General features: G+C 42.6%; 1 protein-coding gene across 8 annotated transcripts in view; it reads right to left on the bottom strand.

The window, feature by feature from the left end:
* LOC119970441 (AP-3 complex subunit sigma-1) overlaps positions 1–18,508 on the bottom strand; it is a 98,019-nt gene that overhangs the window by 57,156 nt on the left and 22,355 nt on the right. For all 8 annotated transcript variants that reach the window (XM_038805057.1, XM_038805059.1, XM_038805052.1 and 5 more), the window contains exons 2-3: positions 7,827–7,918; positions 6,921–7,032 (exon numbers count right to left, since the gene is read on the bottom strand). In XM_038805057.1, the coding sequence (XP_038660985.1) occupies positions 6,921–7,032; positions 7,827–7,918 (204 nt within the window). The remainder of the gene's footprint in view (positions 1–6,920; positions 7,033–7,826; positions 7,919–18,508) is intronic.

Here is an 18,508-nt window from a genome sequence, read left to right on the forward strand (position 1 = left end):
CTGGGCACACAGCACCTTACAGATGCCCAACTTTACACTATTTTTATCTGTTCTGAATACATCTCATGCAGAATGATGGTAGAGCCAAACCTAATAGAACGTGTGTCCAGTTTGAATACAGGACTTTGCCTCCATGAGGACTGTACATCGGCCACTTCTGCTAATTTTGTCAAGTTTGATCAGTAAAGGAGTTCAACTAGATTTTTCTCTTTTCCCTGATCTCTCAGCACTTGCTACAGGCCCAGTCTGACAGCTGTTACAATCAGGTGAAGAGGGGTACAAGGGCTCCCTTTATCCCCCCTCTCTAGTTTGATCACAATGGTTATTAAAAAGGAAATAATAATAATATATATGCTTGCCAATTCAATGTGTGTTTAATTGTTTACATGCTGTGACTGTAAAAGACACACAGAGGTCTTTTGAGTTTTTAAAAAGAAAATTGTAGTTAACCCAGTCTAAGTAAAATAAACACTCCCAACTGATGCACAACATTGAGTGGGAAGATGAATTCAGCAATTTAAAGTCCAATTAGGTTAAAGTATGGCTCGTTCAAACTGATGACTTGGGCTGACTTCAGGCACAACTTGGTGGTCCTCCTGGGTTTGGCGGTTTACAAATGTAGCTAGATGATTTATCTGCTCTCCTAATGACAGCAGAGCTCTACAAGGGTCTCTGCTTACAGCACATGGATAGTTAAAATCAGCAGGCATGTTCAAAACTTGCAAGTTGGATAGGGGGTGGGTGGGGTGCAACCTACTTAGGGTCGATCCGCAGGGGGGTGGGGGGCTTAATTCGTGGCTGGGGACACTGTGGACGGGCTGTCCAGGGCGCGCGAGCGGCTGAAGGGGGCCACTACTTTAGCGGTCCAGGTCCGTGGGTTGAGTCCACCATGGAACACAGCCATGTGTGCATGCCTGGCCTCGGAACAGGAGCTGCGAGCTTGATGCTGCCTCCCTGCTAGCCCCCAGCAAAATGGGGAAATCGGTGGCCGCTTTACATCAGTTTTCCTGTAAAAGACCACCATTCTCACCCTGGCGTGGGGACTAAAGTTTCCAAAGCGGAAAATCTAGCCCATTGTTTCCATTTCATTTGACTTGGAATTTAGAAGGTACAGTGATGCAAACGTTCACACACTTAACTGAGGTTTCAAGTCATTGGACGGTGGCTTTAATCCTTTTAAATGTTTAATTAGTGGTTTCCAGTCAGTAAATTCATGAAGTCATTTCTTTCTTTTTACAAAGCATGGTTTCATAACACAGTTGTGTCCTTCAAAACTCTGCCAGCTCAGTCAGCAGTGGAGCTATCAAGCCTCTCTTGTTAATGGACGTCGAAGGTATCCATTCATTATACATTCGGTGCCTTACCCCAAGTGTTTCTTCTATGTGTGTTTAACAGAGTACCACTAATTCTCAGCTGGAGAGGGAGCAAGTGGTAATAAGGTAAAGGTTTCATCTACCATAAGCACAGGTAATGGCTGGATTGGTTCAGATATAACTGAGCACTGTCACACATTAAGAATTAATGTTAGAAACCACTATTTACTGGTGAATCATTGATGTTAGAAAAACAAAAATGGATTAATCTAATAAAATTTGCGCCTTATTACATTCAAGTGAATAGCGGTACAGAAGTATAGAACAACTTGTCAAATGTGCTGTGATCTATTGTACTCTGTCGTATAAAAACACTTCAGACATAAGCAAATCTGTTTACTTTGTGCTGGGGAAAGGATCAACTGCAGAGAGATTATGAAGCATGAGATTTTATAATTCATATTTGTTCATATCTCTATCACAATGTATCAGGCCTTCTTCTAATTCAAACCATGATAAGTAACTGATCCTGATCTATCTGCTCCTTGTTATAGTATAATTTCCTCCACTCATATTTATGAGCAAACATGAATCTGAAGCATGGTTCTAACATTTAGGTACTAACATGGGCTTTGCTTTAAGATGATTAACTGAATAGCTAATTCCAACGCAGTATACCCACATTTACCAGTTGAAGTCTTGTTGTCAATTATGTGCCTTATGTTTCGATCTATTTTTGATATTTTGAATCTGTAACTAAGTGTGATAATTGTTGTGTAACAGATGCAATGACCTGGAATTGTGGGAAAATTTAATATCAAACTGCCAACCCTCAACTTCAGGATTTAAAGTAAGCACCAGAGAGCATGGCAATCTTGAAGTGACGGTGTCATTGACTGCTCCACCACAAGCTAGATTATGGATGCCTTCATGGCACTGCATCTCCTGGCGCAGCTCCCCCCCCCCCCCCCCCCCCACTCCCCCACTCCAGATCAGTGAAATTACTTGATATAGCATCACTGTCATTATTCCACAATCAAATCACTGAGATACACATTAAAAAATTTACACTTTGTTTAATCAGGTGTAACTGGGTTTAAATAGTGATTAAGAGTAATAACTTTGCTGAATAGATCTGGCCTCGAAATAAAGCTTAAATGTCTGCAGAAAAAGTTTCATGATAACTAGATAGCTTCTATCTACATCTGCTCTGTATGTCCCAATTTTTATTTTGTTCAAGGTAATTTGTTTTTTAAAGTGATCTTACATTTCTCAATTGACAGTCTGTCAAAGTTCTCTAATGTGATTGGCTACTTGGACAGCTTGATGATATCACTGCAGCTCCAGTTTGGGAATCCTCACTAATGAACACTATAATCCGCAGCATGCTGAGAGAATGTAGAGTTTGGACCACACAGATGGTACGATCTTTCAACAAGCCTTTCTTTGAGGCAAGCACTGTTACTCGCGAAATCCAGGCCAACATTTTAATTTATGCACTGGTTGACCTATGATGCCTCCAAAGAGAATATCCTTCTGGCACCTAATGCAAGCCATTAGTCCCCAATAGTTTCTTCTATTAGCATTCGGTGTCCAGAAAATAGTAGAGTGAGTGCAACATTTGCTTGATACCAACAAAAGATGCCCCAGTTTACACTGTTCAAAGGTTCAAGAAGAATCATGATCAGAGTTTGCTTTGCACTCATGGAAACTTTTTCATGAGAACTTTTTGCCAAATTATGAATATATTGGGTATCACCCTCTGATTTGCGGAATAGTGCATGGCACATGAAGATACAGGCGAAATATAAAGCATCTTTAAGAAAAAAACACACATGAACATCGGTTGTTTGTGCGCAGCAACTATAATCCAAGATTCCTATAGGATTGCTTCTAGGATGTTGATTCAAATCTGCCAAGTAAACTTGTGAAATTTAATTTAATTAAACTCAAAACACAGTCTTGTACGAGAAAAAATAAACAGAATTTTATGGGGCAGCACGGTAGCATGGTGGTTAGCATAAATACTTCACAGCTCCAGGGTCCCAGGTTCGATTCCCGGCTGGGTCACTGTCTGTGCGGAGTCTGCACGTCCTCCCCGTGTGTGCGTGGGTTTCCTCCGGGTGCTCCGGTTTCCTCCCACAGTCCAAAGATGTGCGGGTTAGGTGGATTGGCCATGCTAAATTGCCCGTAGTGTCCTAAAAAGTAAGGTTAAGGGGTGGGGGGTTGTTGGGTTACGGGTATAGGGTGGATACATGGGTTTGAGTAGGGTGATCATGGCTCGGCACAACATTGAGGGCCGAAGGGCCTGTTCTGTGCTGTACTGTTCTATGTTCTATAATTTGCTGCACTCTCATGGAAACTACTAGCCCTACATGTTTTGACCCTATCCAATCAAATGCTATGTGTGTGCTTGCATGTCAATCATTAGAAAATTTCAAAAAAAGGAAAACATAGATGGACATTTCAGCAATACCCAAGCAGAATATCATGATGAAAAATTGGCATTAAGTCAAAGTACAGCAGTCTCCTCACACTAACATTTGAGGGCTAGTATCCAAGTTAGCAGAATAGTTCTACAGAACAGTGAAACAGCAATCTGGTACTGTTGTACTCTCAGATTCATCATGTCCATCGGTCAAAATATCATACTCCTCCATCACCATCCCTCGGTTTGTGTCTTGCTCCACCAACATATAAACCCACAGGAGTTGTAAGTAGCCCTGGTCAGTTTCCAGATTGACTTTGTATCCATGAAATCTCAAGGCCTCAATCAAACACGGCTGAAGAAAACCCTTTTCTGCTAATTACCCAACGTCTGTCAACCGATGACTCAGTACACCTTCATATTTAACATGACTTTGAAGAAACTCTTGAGGGAAGCAAAGGCAGAAAATTTACTCTGAATTTAACTGAGCTAGTAGCATCGTGAAGGATATCTGTCAAACTGGTGAGCGGACCAACAGGAGGTAAGCTATTGGATTTCACCCTCACAATCTCCCTGTTGCAGATAGCACTATGCACAATAGAGGAGGTAGAAGTGACCATCTCACAATCCTTACAATGTCAATCTCTCAGCTTTACATCAAGGACATCTTTCATTGTGCAGTATGACACTACTGCTATGCCAACTGAGACAGACTAAGCCCTAATAGCCCAAAACTGGGGAGATGGAGGCATTATGGGCCATGAGCAATATAATAATTATATAATATTGCAAAGGGGTTCAACTTAACAGCCATAAACTCCCATCCAAGTTTAAAGTGTGGTTGAACATTCACCACTTGCTGAAATGAGTGCAGCTGCAACAATACTTTAAATGGACAGCATTGAGGATAGAGGACTCCACTTGATACTTCTCCTGTCGTTTTGATTTCAATATACACTGGATTCCTGGTGCACTGTGGTATATACAATCCACTGGATCCACAGCACTACCTCCTCAAGGTTACTTTGGGTAATATAGTAATCATGGGGAATTTTAATCTTCATATAGAATAAGCAAACCAAATTCACGGGAATAGTGTGAAAGAAGACTACATGGAACATGTACAAGTTAGTTTTCTCGATCAGCATCTTGAAGAACAAATTAGAGTTTAGGCCATTTTAATCCAATATTGTGCAGTGAAAAAGTGTCCATCAATAACATATATTAACTGTAACAGATTAACACCGATCCATTGGCTGCAACACCAACTAACCATTGTGTACTTTTCTATAACCCCCAAAATACAATGATTAACCAATCAATCTTTGCCAACCAAGATCATCAGAATAAGATAAACCTCAAGGCTGACGACAACTCAAAGATAATTAAATTCAATAATCATCAGCTAGTCAATAAAACAGGGTAAAAACACTGGGACTCATTTTATTTCAAAGTTCACAATGATCTAATTGACCTTGTGGAATGGGTTTATTACTGCCAAACTGTAATGTCTTCATGGACCACATAATGCTTTAATGCAACCAAAACATTGAACTGGCCACATGTACTTTTCTGTGTCTAATAAGTATGAAATTATGATAAATAATATTTCATGCTATAACTAAACCCAGAACAACAAGTGCCTGGCATGGTATCTGTAAAATAAAAGGAAGAATTCAATGAAAATAGTTGCAAAGTACCAATCCAGAGGAAAAATGACTTCCAGAGTAGGGCAGCAAAGACATTTTTCCTCTGGATTGAAGATTAGAAAACGGTTCCCTTTTTTGTATTTAGCTTCTGGTATTATTATTCATGGTATGCATTAAGTCGAGTCAGACACTGTGCCCAACATCAAAACACAGACTTCTCAATCTATTAAGTTAATTAGTAATGTCGCCACTCCAGAATTTCAGTCCAAAACAAACTGTGAGTACGGTCTTCCGGCCATGCTCCGCCGGAAAAGCATCTCGCTGCGGCACAGCATGGCTGGTGAAAGCTGGGAGACCCCGCTCCCAGGAACCACCCGGCACACAATGCCTTGCGAAATTCAACACAACCTCGCGAGACGTTGCAAGGGGAATCCCGCCCACAATGGACATGATCACTTTTTAGCAAATCTGCACATTAGAGCGCGGCAGTAAGCCTTACTCTAATGTGCAGATTTCCAAGGTACCTAAGGTTTTATGATTCAATCCCATTGCCTCGGAGACTTCGGTCAAGCGCCATTCAGCAGTGGTCCCTACAAACAGGGACCAAACAGAACAACACTCGTGGGGGTCGCCAAGGGAATCGGAGGCCCCCAGCTGCATACACTTTGGACAGGGTGGTGCCCTGGCACTGCTGGTGCCACCTGGATACCCTGGCAACGCCAGCCTGGCACGGTTTTGAGCACGCGCAATTGGGCTGGGGTTGCCTACTGTGGGTGTTTGGGGGGAGGGGGGGAGGGGAGGGGGGAGGGCGGGGGGGGGGGGGGCTGCATTCGAGCTGGGGGGAGGTTGAGTATTTTATTTGTGGGCCTCGGAGATTGGAACGTCATTTTAAAATGGCCTCCCGATCTCTCGCTATAACGGGCAGCTCCGGTGAGCAGAGCTCCCCTTTGTAAAAAACGGGGCTATGTGCGGCCTCAGCCGCGCATTCCCCGTTCAGGCCCCTTAGTCAACACAAGTACCATTGAATAGCCATGTGGTTCTCTGCACTGCAAGTGCCAGGAAACACATGGCTAAATGCGCTCGCTAGGGGACTTTGTTCCCTTTTAGGAAGATCGCATCCTACAGTTTTGATACAGAAACTTATCTAATTACGTTCAGCAGGCAACTACTGCAGTTCTGGGCTGCACGGTGGCCTAGTGGTTAGCACAACCGCCTCACGGCGCTGAGGTCCCAGGTTCGATCCCGGCTCTGGGTCACTGTCCGTGTGGAGTTTGCACATTCTCCCCGTATCTGCGTGGGTTTCGCCCCCACAACCCAAAAATGTGCAGAGTAGGTGAATTGGCCACGCTAAATTGCCCCTTAATAGAAAAAATAATTGGGTAATCTAAATTTATAAAAAAAAAAACTACTGCAGTTCTACTCACTTGCATCAGCAACAAGGGAATATCATCCATAGCTGAAGTGCTTTATAATCAAATCCACGATCTTTACCAGATACCTTAAAGCTGATAGAGATAGGTGCACACAAACCTGTATTAGGTCCAGGATACCCAGTTCACTCTCTGAAGAATCCACACAGAAGACAAAATACAATGTTGCATAATGTCTATAAATAAGTTTATTATCTGCTCCTCCAATTAACCTAAAACAAGAAAATTATAGAAAATAAGTTATGTATTACTTGGAGGCTCAGCTTTTATCAAATCAGAAAAATATGATTTTATATTGACATCTCTATTTATTCTTCAAATGACTCCTTAGAAAATACCGATTGATGAAAGTGAGTAACAAATTGTAAGTTGAGCAATGTAAACCAGGCATTATGATTGCAACTCCCTAAATTCCTAGGTAGTGGCCCAAATCCAATGTATGTACCCTGTTTACAAGATCTGAAATGCAATCTTCAAACATCCCTATTTCCATAAACGTATATTCTGGCACATGCACAACATATCTTATTGCTTCGATGTGTTTCAAACAAAGACTGATAGCATTTGAACTTCGAAAATATCTTCACTATGGTCCCAAAAAGGTTGTTTGTTGTCAAAACACAACCCCCATTTTAGATAGGTAGATCTGAAAGTCAATTTTTGATTTGATAAGCTGCTTGCTTAACAGAGTATCTGTGTAACACCTACCACTTGCATAAGAAAATGTAAACATAACTTGTGACTTGGAAAAAAAACGTCACCCCGAACTCTGAAGGCTTTAACAAAATGTAGCATCAGGTTACGTTCAACAGGTATACGGAGCACAACATCATGTAACACAATATGCAGTGTGGTTCTCAATTTCTGTGAACAGTTATACTGTATCCATTTTCAATGATTTTCTATGCAGATATAATTTACCAGTGCTTTTGGTTCATATGAAGTGCTTATCTCAAACTGTGTTTTTGCTCAGACTACTTTTTCAAAAAAAATTCACATTACTTACATGCCACCTTCCAGGAAATTACAGACATTTTCATCTCTTTTTGAGACCAAATGGAATGTCTCCCTTATAATTTGTTGTTGTGTATCTTCACTCTGTAAATGAAAACAGGATGATTTATTATTTAAAAGCATCTGTCATGACATAAAAAGTTAATGCATCTTTTGAAATAAAATCTTTTATGCAGACTCTTGTAGCTGCAAGGCTCAAAGTGGACAACACTGAACAGCAAAGGAAAGAAAAAGTAGCAAATACCAAATACAAAAAAGTGTCTTTCCCTCCCCCCCACCCCACCTCCTTCGCACTGCATAAACACCAAAACTTTAGTTGGATATTATTCAGGGAAAAGGGAATGGAGTGGTGGGGAGATGAGGCGAAAAGAATGATATTTGAATCCACAACAAAATTATGCAGGAACCAGTGCACGGCTGCATGGAATATTTAAGTCCGAAAGCCCATGGAAAAAGAAAATGCTTAATATATTAGAGAGAGAAATATTGTCTCATTAAGGAAAACACTGAGAGGAGGATGTACAAGTTGGCAGGTAACTAATGTACTTTATATTTTCCTGCATCTATAATTGTGCCAGCCCAGTCTATTGCAGCACACCACCTTTACTTGCCTCAGGATGTATTATTGTTCTTTCAACACTAATAGGAAACAGAGTGTAATTGTCACTGGATATTTTTTGGGCTAGAGGAAGGTTTATAGTGGAGTTCCCCAGAGGTCAGTTTGGGGCCCTTGCTTTTCCTGATGTATATCATCATACGATCTTGGTGCAGGGGAGAATTTCAAAGTTTGCCAATGACAAGAAACTTGGAAGCATCATAAACTGGGAAGAGGACACTTCAGAACTTACAAAGGACAGAAACAAGTTTGTGGAGTAGGTTGGTAGGTGTCAGATGAAGTTCAATGTGGATGTGTGAGGTGATGCATTTTGATAGGAAGAATATGAACAGACAACTTAAAATACAATTCTTCTTCATCTGGTGCAAGAGCAGAGGAACCTGGGTATATACGTGCATAGATTTTTTAAAATATATATTTTATTTGAAACACAGCTACATACAAAATTAATCAACTTTCAACAGGTTACAAACAGTTTTTTAAAAATATCCCCCTTTTTCCTCCACTCTCCAAAATAACCCCTTATTTTCCTCTCTCACCCATAAACCTTCCCTCTCCCCTTACCCTCTGGCGACAAAGATTTCTTTAAAAAGATTTCTTCTCACAAGGAACCCTTCTTCCAACCCAGAGTGCATATTTAATTTCAAAAATTCGACCAGTTCTCCCGGTGGCATCGCCGATCTTCAATTCAATAGGATTCATTGCCTTGCAATCAGTGAGGCGAAGGCTAGTACGTCAGCCCACCTCCCCTCCAACAGCTCCAGCAATTCTGAAACCCCAAGATTGACACCAAAGAGCATGGTGCCAGCTTGACCCCCACTATCTCCGATATTGTCTCAAAACACTGCAAGTCCAAAAACCCCTCCGCTTTGAGCACTCCCAGAACATTTGCAAATTTTTGTTAGGGGAGACAGAGAGCATAGACTATCAATTTATGCCGACGACCTACTATTATATGTATCAAACTTGCTGGAGTCTATGGACAAAATAATGGCTCTGTTAGGGAAATTTGGGAGGTTTTCAGGATATAAGCTCAATTTGTTGAAGAGTGAGGCATTTCCGGTTAATGCCCAGGGAGTAAAATCTGGGAGTTTTATAATTCAAGCTGGCCAGGACAAGATTTAGATACTTGGCTCACAAATAACACTTGACTGGGACACAATGCATAAATGGAATTTGTCTAGTTTGGTTGAGGTAGTGAAAGGGGATCTGAAGAGGTGGAATTTCCTGCCATTGTCCCTCGAAGGAAGGATACAGACAGTTAAGATGAACGTATTACCAAGGCTCTTATTCTGCTTCCAAACCCTTCCAATATTCTTCCCAAAAGCATTCTTTTGTAAACTGGACAGATTAATTTTGGAATTGCGTGGACATGTAAAACGCCCAGGATTCTGAAGATCTTTTGCAAAGAGGGTGGACGGTGGTGGTGGTTTTTGGGGGGGGGGGCACTCCAAACCTATTAACTTGGCGGCAAATATGGAGAGGTGAGGTATTGGTTGGGGGAGGGGAAGAGGAATCAGAGTGGGTTCGGGTACAGTTGGCCTCCTGTGTGGGGACAAGTTTGAGGGCCTTAGTGACAGCCCCACTCCCATTCTTTCTGGGCAGATATACTAGGAAACCCGTGGTTGTATCTTCGCTTAGAATATGCAACCAATTGAGGCGGCACTTCGGGCTAAGGGGCACGTCGACACTGGTCCCATTTGTAGGAATCGGCGTTTTTTTGCCGGGAAAGATAGATGCAATATACAGGGAAGGGATAAAATGGGTGAGGACTTATTTATTGAAGGAAGATTTGCAAAACTAGAGGAATTACATGGGAAACCTGAATTGCTTATGGAGAGCAAATTTAGATACATTCAGGTCCGAAACCTTGCACACAAAGAACTACCCTCGTTTCTGGACACTGCTGGAAAAGTTGTTAACTCAGGATGAGTTATAATAGTTTGGGTCTGGAATGTACTATCTGAAAGTGTGGAGAGGCAAGTTCAATAGAGGCATTCAAGAGGGCATTGGATGATTATTTGAATAGAAAAAATGTGTAATGGTACAGGGAAAATACAGGACGAAGTCATAACTCTCATTGGAGAGCTGGTGCAGACACCATGGCCAAATAAATGGCCTCCTCTGTGCCGTAACACTTCTATGATTTTGTGAACTCTGTTTCTCTCCACAGATGCTGCCTCACCTGCTTTTTTGATTCTTGCAGAGATCGGGAGGGGCCAGGCCATACTCAGACTTGAAAACAAGGATGACAACTTTAATATGGAGGCATTGCTTGACTGGGACCAATGTAGGTCAGCAAGCACAGAGTTGATGGGTCAACAGGGCATGTCACAAGCAAGGACATGAGCAGCAGTTTTGTATAACCTCAAATTTACAGAGGATGGAACACGGAAGGTCGACCAGACGTGCTTTTGAATAATTAAGTCTCAGGATAATAAAAGAATGAATGAAGGTTTCAGCGGCAGATGAGCTAAGGCAAGGTCAGAGTTAAGCAGTTACGGAGGTGGAACTAGACACATAGTGATATCGTGGGATGTGTGTTTATGTCCATGTTACAAGCAGCCAAGACACTTATTAAAAAGGGGAATGGAGTAGATGGCTAGGGAATACAGTATGGAGCAGAGACCGTAAACAACAGTTTCAGTCTTCTCAATATTTAATTGGAGGAAACTTCTGCTCATCTAGCACTAGGTGTCAGATGAGCTGTCTGATCATTTGAAATTAGTGGAAGAATCAAGAGAGGTAACGGTGAGGTGCAGCTGGATGTCATTTGTGTAAATGCGAGAACTAACATTGTTTTCCGATGATATTGCATTAAGTGGTTATGTTCAAAGCAACTTAGATGCGCCCATACAAGGAACACAAAGTTATCATGCAGGTGCAGCAAGCAGTTAGGAAGGCAAATAGCATGTTAGCCTTTATTACAAAGGAATCGGAGTACAGGATCAAAGAAGTCTAGCTACAGTTGTACAGGAATTTGGTGAGACCACATGTGGAATACTGTGTGCAGTGTTGTTCTCCAAAGAAATGATGTACTCCCATTAGAGGCAGCACACCGAAGGCTCACTAAAGTGATCCCTGGGGTGAGGGATCGTCTTATGATGGGAGGCCGAATAAATTGGGCTGATATTCTGAAAGTTGTTCAACAGGATAGCTGCTGAGAGATTGTTTTAGATTCCCTGACCAGCAACAAAACACAGGGGCATAGACTCAGGATAAGTGACTAACCATTTAGGACTGAGACGAGGAAAAAGAACATCACTCAATGGGATGTAAATCTTTGGAGTTATCTACCCTAGATGTTTGTGAATGCTTCATTGCTGAATATATTTGAAGCTGGGATAAACAGATTTTTGGTGTCTCAGGGAATTGAGGGAAATGGAGAGCAGGTGGAAAATGGAGTGAAGCCCAAGATCAGCCACAATTATATTGAATGGTGGGGCAGACTCGATGGCCATATGATCAACTCCCACTTGTAATTCTTGTGACAGTATGTAGATGAGTAAATAGGAGGGTGCCATGGACACATCCTTGGGTGAAATCAGTACTACTAGGAAGACAAGTAGGCCATTGCAACAGTTCCCCGGCAACAGTTAGATAGCTGAGAATTTGACTGAATTCCAGATTTATTGAATTTAAATTCACCAATAGTGGAATTTAAGCTCACACCTCTGGATCATTCTCCCAAGTCTCTGGGTTACTGGTCCAATAGCACAACCATTATGCTACCATATTCCTGAAGCATTTTATGACCTCTTTTCTTGTACTCATTAAGGACACTCATTCAGCAATTTTTATTGGTTTCTTCTCTTCTACCTTTTCTGACTTGTTTTCAGATTAAATGACACAAAGGAAAAATTACAGTGGAAAACGAAAGATCAGTAGTAAAATTAAAAACAAATTGAAAAACTAATTAAATAAAATAGGGATACAAGGCTGGCTACAGCATGTTGGAGCTAGTGGACCCCATTGTAGTTTATAGCGACCACACATATAGCCAGTGTTGGTCGCTCAAGGAACGTATGCTCAGAGTTAATGAGCTGGAGTCTGAGCTTCAGACATTGCAACACATCAGGGAGGGGGAGAGTTACCTGGATGCTTGTTTCAGGAGGCAGTCACACCCTTTAGATTAACTACCTTAAATTCGGACATGACAAGAGAGTGTCACAACAGATAAAGGGTTCAAGAGGTAGCACTGCAGGAGCCTCAGCCACTAACCTGGCCAACAGATAGGAGATTCTTGCTCTGTGTGGTCGAGTGCAGGGACTGAAGGAGAATGAGCAAACTGACACAACGCAGTGGTACAGGGAGTCATTCAAACGGGGAGAGAAGACAGAAATGTAGTCGTAGTTAGTAGAGTTAGGGGATTAGACGATGTTCTCTGTAGCCAGGATTGAGGGTCCTAAAAGGTGTGTTGCCTACCTGGTGCCAAGGTTAAGGATATCTCATCTGGGCTGCAGAGGAACTTGTAGTAGGTGGGATAGGATCCAGTTGTCATGGTCCATGTAAGTACCAACGATATAGTAAAACGAGGAAAGATGTTCTCTGGAGGAAATACGAGAAGCTAGGTGCTAAATTAAAAAAGCAGAACCACAAAAGGTAATAATCTCTGGATTACTGCCCGAGCCACAAGCTAATTGACATAGGGTCGATAAGATTAAGGAATTAAAACCATGGTTCAAAGATTGGCGTGGGAGAAACGGGTTGAAGTTAATGGGAAATTGACAACAGTACCGGGGAAGAGGGAGCTGTACCACAGGGACAGGCTCCACCTGATTCGTACTTGAACCAGTGTTGTGGCAAATCAAATAACTAGGACATTAAACTAAATAGTGGGGAAAATAGAAAGATAAAGGTGGTGTTGCAGCTTTTTTAGTAAAGGAAGGGATCAGTGTTGTAGTGAGAAATGATACTGGCACTAGAAATCAGTCTGAGTAGAAATAAAAAATAGCAAAGGAAATAAGTAGCTGGTGGGAATAATCTATAGTTCTTCCAATAGTAGGAAACAATATAAACTAGGAAATGCTAGGAGCGTGTAAGAAATGTCCGACAATAACCGTGGGTGAATTTAATATGCATACAGACTGGATTAATCAAATTGGCAAGGGTAGCCTCGAGGGAGAGGTTGTAGGGGTATTAGAGATTGATCTTTGGAACAATATGTTGTCAAACCAACCAGGGAGAAGGCTATTTTGGATGTAGCATTGTGCAATGAGATGGAATTAATTAATGATCTTCAGTGAAGGGTCCTCTCAGGGAGAGTGAAAATTGCATGCTTGGATTTCAAATTCAGTTTGAGGGCAACAAACTGGAATCCCAGACTGGTGTTCCAGTGTTAATTCAAGGTGATTACATAGGCATGAGAACAGGTTTGGTCCTAGTGGACTGGGCAAAAAGACCTTAAGGTAGGACAGTTGATGAACAGTGGTAGACAGAAAGATTGTAAGGGGGGGGAGAGAGAGAGAATCTGTGGCTAAGCAAGGAGATTAAAGACGAGATAAAACCAAAAGCAAAAACTAAGGCATACCATATTGCAAAGGTCAGTGGCAGGCTGGAGGATTGTGCAGCTTTTAAAGACCAACAAAGGGTTATTAAAAAAGTAATAAAAGAGAAAAAGGTAAATTATGAAAGAAATCTCATGCAATATAAAAACAGATAACAAAAGATTCTATAAGTATGTAAAATTAAAGAGTGTAGCTAAAGTCAAAGTTGGTCTCTTATAGGACGAGACTGGAGAGTTATTAATGAGGAACACAGAAATAGCAGACATTAAATCAATATTTTGCCTGTTTTTATGGTGGATGACACTAGAACCAACCCAATAGTAACAGGTATGCAAAGGAACTTAAAACATCAGTAGGGGAAAAGCACTGAGCAAACTCTTAGGATTAAATGCAAATAAGTCCCCAAGGCCTGGTTGCCACATACTAGGGTCTTAAAAGGAAGTGGCAGAGATATTGGTTATATATATCCCAAAATTTCCTGAATTCTGGAAAGGTTCCAGTAGATTGGAAAAAGGCTAATGAAAACACCTGTGTTCAAAAAGGAAGAAAGGCAGAAAATAGGAAACTATAGACCTGTTTGTCTAATATCTTGTTGGAATCCATTATCGAGGAAGTAGCAATGGGATATTTGGAAAGTCAAAACGCAATCTATCAGAGTCAGCAAGGTTTTATGATGGGAAAATCGTGTTTGACAAATTTGCTCGAGTTCCGAAGATGTAACAAGCAAAGTGGGTAATGGGTGTCCTGTAAATGCAGTCTATCTGGACTTCCAGAAGGCATTAGATAAAGTGCTGCACAAAAGGATATAAGATCCCACAGGATATTAGCTTGGATAGAGGATTGGCTAACCAACAGAAAGTAAAGAGTGGGTTTAAAAAGGACACAAGGACTCCACACCGGTTAAAATATAAGTAAGTTTTTATTTACAACACAATATATACTCAGCCGGGTAGATCAAAATGTTCTTGCTCTGTGGCCCGCTTGACCAGCACATCGTCCGCGTAAACCACAACTTGTGGTAATCCGCGCAGGATATTCTCCATGACGCACTGGAACACTGCGCACATGGAGGATACTCCAAACGGAAGCCAGGTGTACTCAGAGTGCCTTGTGCGTATTGATCGTCGTGACGATTTATTAAACTCATGTCCTATTTCATAAATGTACAGCCACTGTCCAATGTTGCATACAGATACTCGATGCATGGTAAAGGAATGGTCTAATGTACATTGTCGATTGAAGGTCTCTGCAGAGACGAATTGTCTCATCTGGCTTCATTACTGGGACCACTGGCACAGCCCACTCAGCGAATTGCAAAGTCCAAACGACGAAGTTCGGTCTCGACTTCCTCCACTAAGCGTAGGGAACCGGGCAAGCATAAAAGTATTGGGGTTGGGCCTCCCGGTCCACATGGATCTTGACTACAGCCCCTTTAGTACCCAAGCCTGGCTGTAAAACCTCGGGGAACTTGCTCAGTACAGCACATAGACCACCAGATCCCACTTGAAGGATATGTTGCCAATCCTACTGCAGCAAGTGTAGCCAGTCACAGCCCAACAGACGAGGGCTGCTTCCTTGCATAACGAGGGGAGGCAAACTGATTGGCACCCATAAACTACCAGAGCAAGGGTTTACCCCAAAACATTCAAGTCGTTCCCCCGTATAAGTGGCCAAACAAGCCGCTGTGTGAGCCAAAGTCAAAGTATGCACACCTACATCAAAAGGTGCTCTGCGCTACCATAGAAACGTCAGATTCTGCATCCAACTCCATTTGGGTGGCACTGTGGCAAGCACTGCTGCCTCAGAGCTCCAGGAACCCGGGTTCAATTCCGGCTTCCGGTGACTGTGTGGAGTTTGCACTTTAGCCCCGTGTCTGCGTAGGTTTCCTCCGGGTGCTCCAGTTTCCTCCCACAGTCCAAAGATGTGCAGGCTAGGTGGATTAGCCATGCTAAATTGCCCCTTAGTGTGCAACAGATTAGATGGGGTTACCGGGATAGGGTGGAGGTGTGGGCTTAAGTAGGGTGCTCTTTCCAAGAGCCGGTGCAGATTCAATAGGCCGAATGGGTTCCTTCTGCACTATAAATTCTATGATTCTACGATATGATTTGGAGCATTTGGCATTCACCTGAATCGGAACGCAAATGGGGGCTACATGGGGTCCTGCCAAACAGTTCAGCTGCATCCCAGCTTCATCCTCTTCTCGGTCATCCAGATTCAAGGCCCAGTCCCGGGGCGGACACCTACCTCGATTGGGCGCCTGGAGCGCTGGCCTTCTTGCAGCCTGTGACTGGCACCAACACGGGCCGGAATGGGCTTCAGCCAAGTCCAGTGACGCCGTACATCCCGCCGGCCGGCTGTTCGCCCAGAGGCAACACAACATTCGGTCAAGGCCGCAGGGATACCACGCGAGGGGTTTGCCCCAAAACATTCACCTCCATCCCTTGTATCTCTTGGACGCCACGCTCCACGCTTTCCCAGGACAAGGTGATCTGCAGTGCCTGTTGAAAGGTCAGGGCGATTTCGCCCAATGTTTTTCCTGTGTTTTCAAATGGTTTATACTGCAGACCAAACAATCGCAGAACATATTGGATAAGCAGTTCCATACTCACAAAGCTAGGCTATCTTCTGTGGTCGTGATACAAACTCGGTGACGGACTCATCGGGGCCCTCTCCGCCGCTTAAACCCATATCTTTGAACCATTACCGACGGGGATGGGTTAAAAGTGTTGCACCACAAGGGTCACGAGTTGGTCGAACGATTGGGTATCCGGCGGGGGAGGGTGCGAGAGACTCCAGATCACATCGAACAGGTGCGCTTCACGGACTGTCAACAATATGACCGTCTGCCGCTTGTTCTCAGTAAGGACACGGGGAGTTCACACCAAGTAAAATAAAAGGAACAAAGTTTTTAACCAAAGCACACTATATATACAGCCTGGTAGATCCCTGCCAGGTTCCTTTCTGTTCTATGCCTTACTGGCCAGTCTTTTTACAAAGCTGACTAGAGAACCTATGCCCCTAGCGGGGGAGCTCGTACTCTGCAAGGGCCATAGGGAAGATAATCGTTCCCACCCCATAGGCCCCATGTGGGCCATTACAGTCAGGATAAATGGTTATTTTTCTGATTGGCAAGCTGTGACTACTGGTGTGCCACAGGGTTTGGTCCTTACGTCCCAACTATAGAATGTACTATAGCCAGATTTGCAGAAGGCACTTATAGGTGGGAAAGCAAGTTGCAACAAGAAATAAGACATTTAAAAATGTATGAGAGGTTAGGTGAGTGGACCAAAATTTGGCAGATGGGATTTAATGTGGTCAGAAGAATAAAAAGGCAACTTATTATCGAAATGGAGAGAAACTTCAAAATGCTTCAGTGCCAAGAGATCTCATGCATGAATCACAGAAAGTTAATATGCAAGTGCGATAGGTAATAAGAAAGGCAAATGGATAAAAGTAGGGAAGTGCTCTTGCAACTGTAGAGGGCATTGGTGAGACCCCATCTGGAGTACTGGGCACAGAATTGAAATATACGAGATGCGAAAAGAGATTGATATGGTTGGCATAAATTAATGTTTCGCCTTTTGGACATTCCAGAATGAGAGACCACAGCTTTAGGCTAATGGGTGGCAGATTCAAAACAAAATGAGGAGGAATTATTTCACTCAAAGCGTTGTAAATCTGTGGAATTCTCTACCCCAGAGTGCAATTGACACTAGAACACTTAACAAATTTGAGACAGATTATTTTTTTTCATCTTTTTATTGGCATCTCATATTATAAACAATTGTATATACACACATCACATTTTTCTTACCCGCGTTAATTTACTTTATCGTACACAGAAATTTATTTTGCCTTTCATTTAATTGACATTATATACATTTTGCTGCCTTCTGGGTCGGTCTATAGTACCCACCCCCCACCCCCCTTCTTGGCTTCAGTTGTCTTTTGCTTTATTTTCAGGAAAAGCTCCCTCCTCTTCTCTTCTTTTGTGGTTTCCCCACCTTCCTTCCGTCTCTCCCCCCTCCCCCCCCCCTCCCCCTCCCCCCGGGTTGCGCAGTCCTTTGGTTCCTCATCTATCTTGGTTTTTTATTCTTAACTTAGTCCTCGTTGCTGGCCTCAAATAGGTTTTGGAACAAGCCAGCAAAGGCAGATTTTTAACTAGCAGCAAGCAAAAAGATGTAAATGAGGCTGAGATGAGATCAGCCATGATCGTATTGAATGGCGGAGCAGGCTCGAGGGGCTGAATTGCCTACTCCTGCTCATGTTCTTATATTCTTATAACTAATTTTCAGAAAATACATGCAGCTCCATAACACAAACACATTCAGCCCCCTTACGAGTGCTTTGAAGGTCTAGTTTTCACATTGCATAAATGCTGCCAATCACAAATGAAATCCTACAATCACCCTATCACCAGTTTAATTTTACAATTGCCTGAAAAACCCTTGTGTAATTGTTACCTTGGGACTACACGGCTCTTGTTTAGCCTAGTCTCCTCTACTTTATGGCAGCTTTGCCCCATTTTCCCCACAAGCACCACCATTACTG

Source organism: Scyliorhinus canicula, chromosome 8, assembly GCF_902713615.1.
Source record: "Scyliorhinus canicula chromosome 8, sScyCan1.1, whole genome shotgun sequence".
Classification (NCBI taxonomy): Eukaryota; Metazoa; Chordata; class Chondrichthyes; order Carcharhiniformes; family Scyliorhinidae; genus Scyliorhinus; species Scyliorhinus canicula.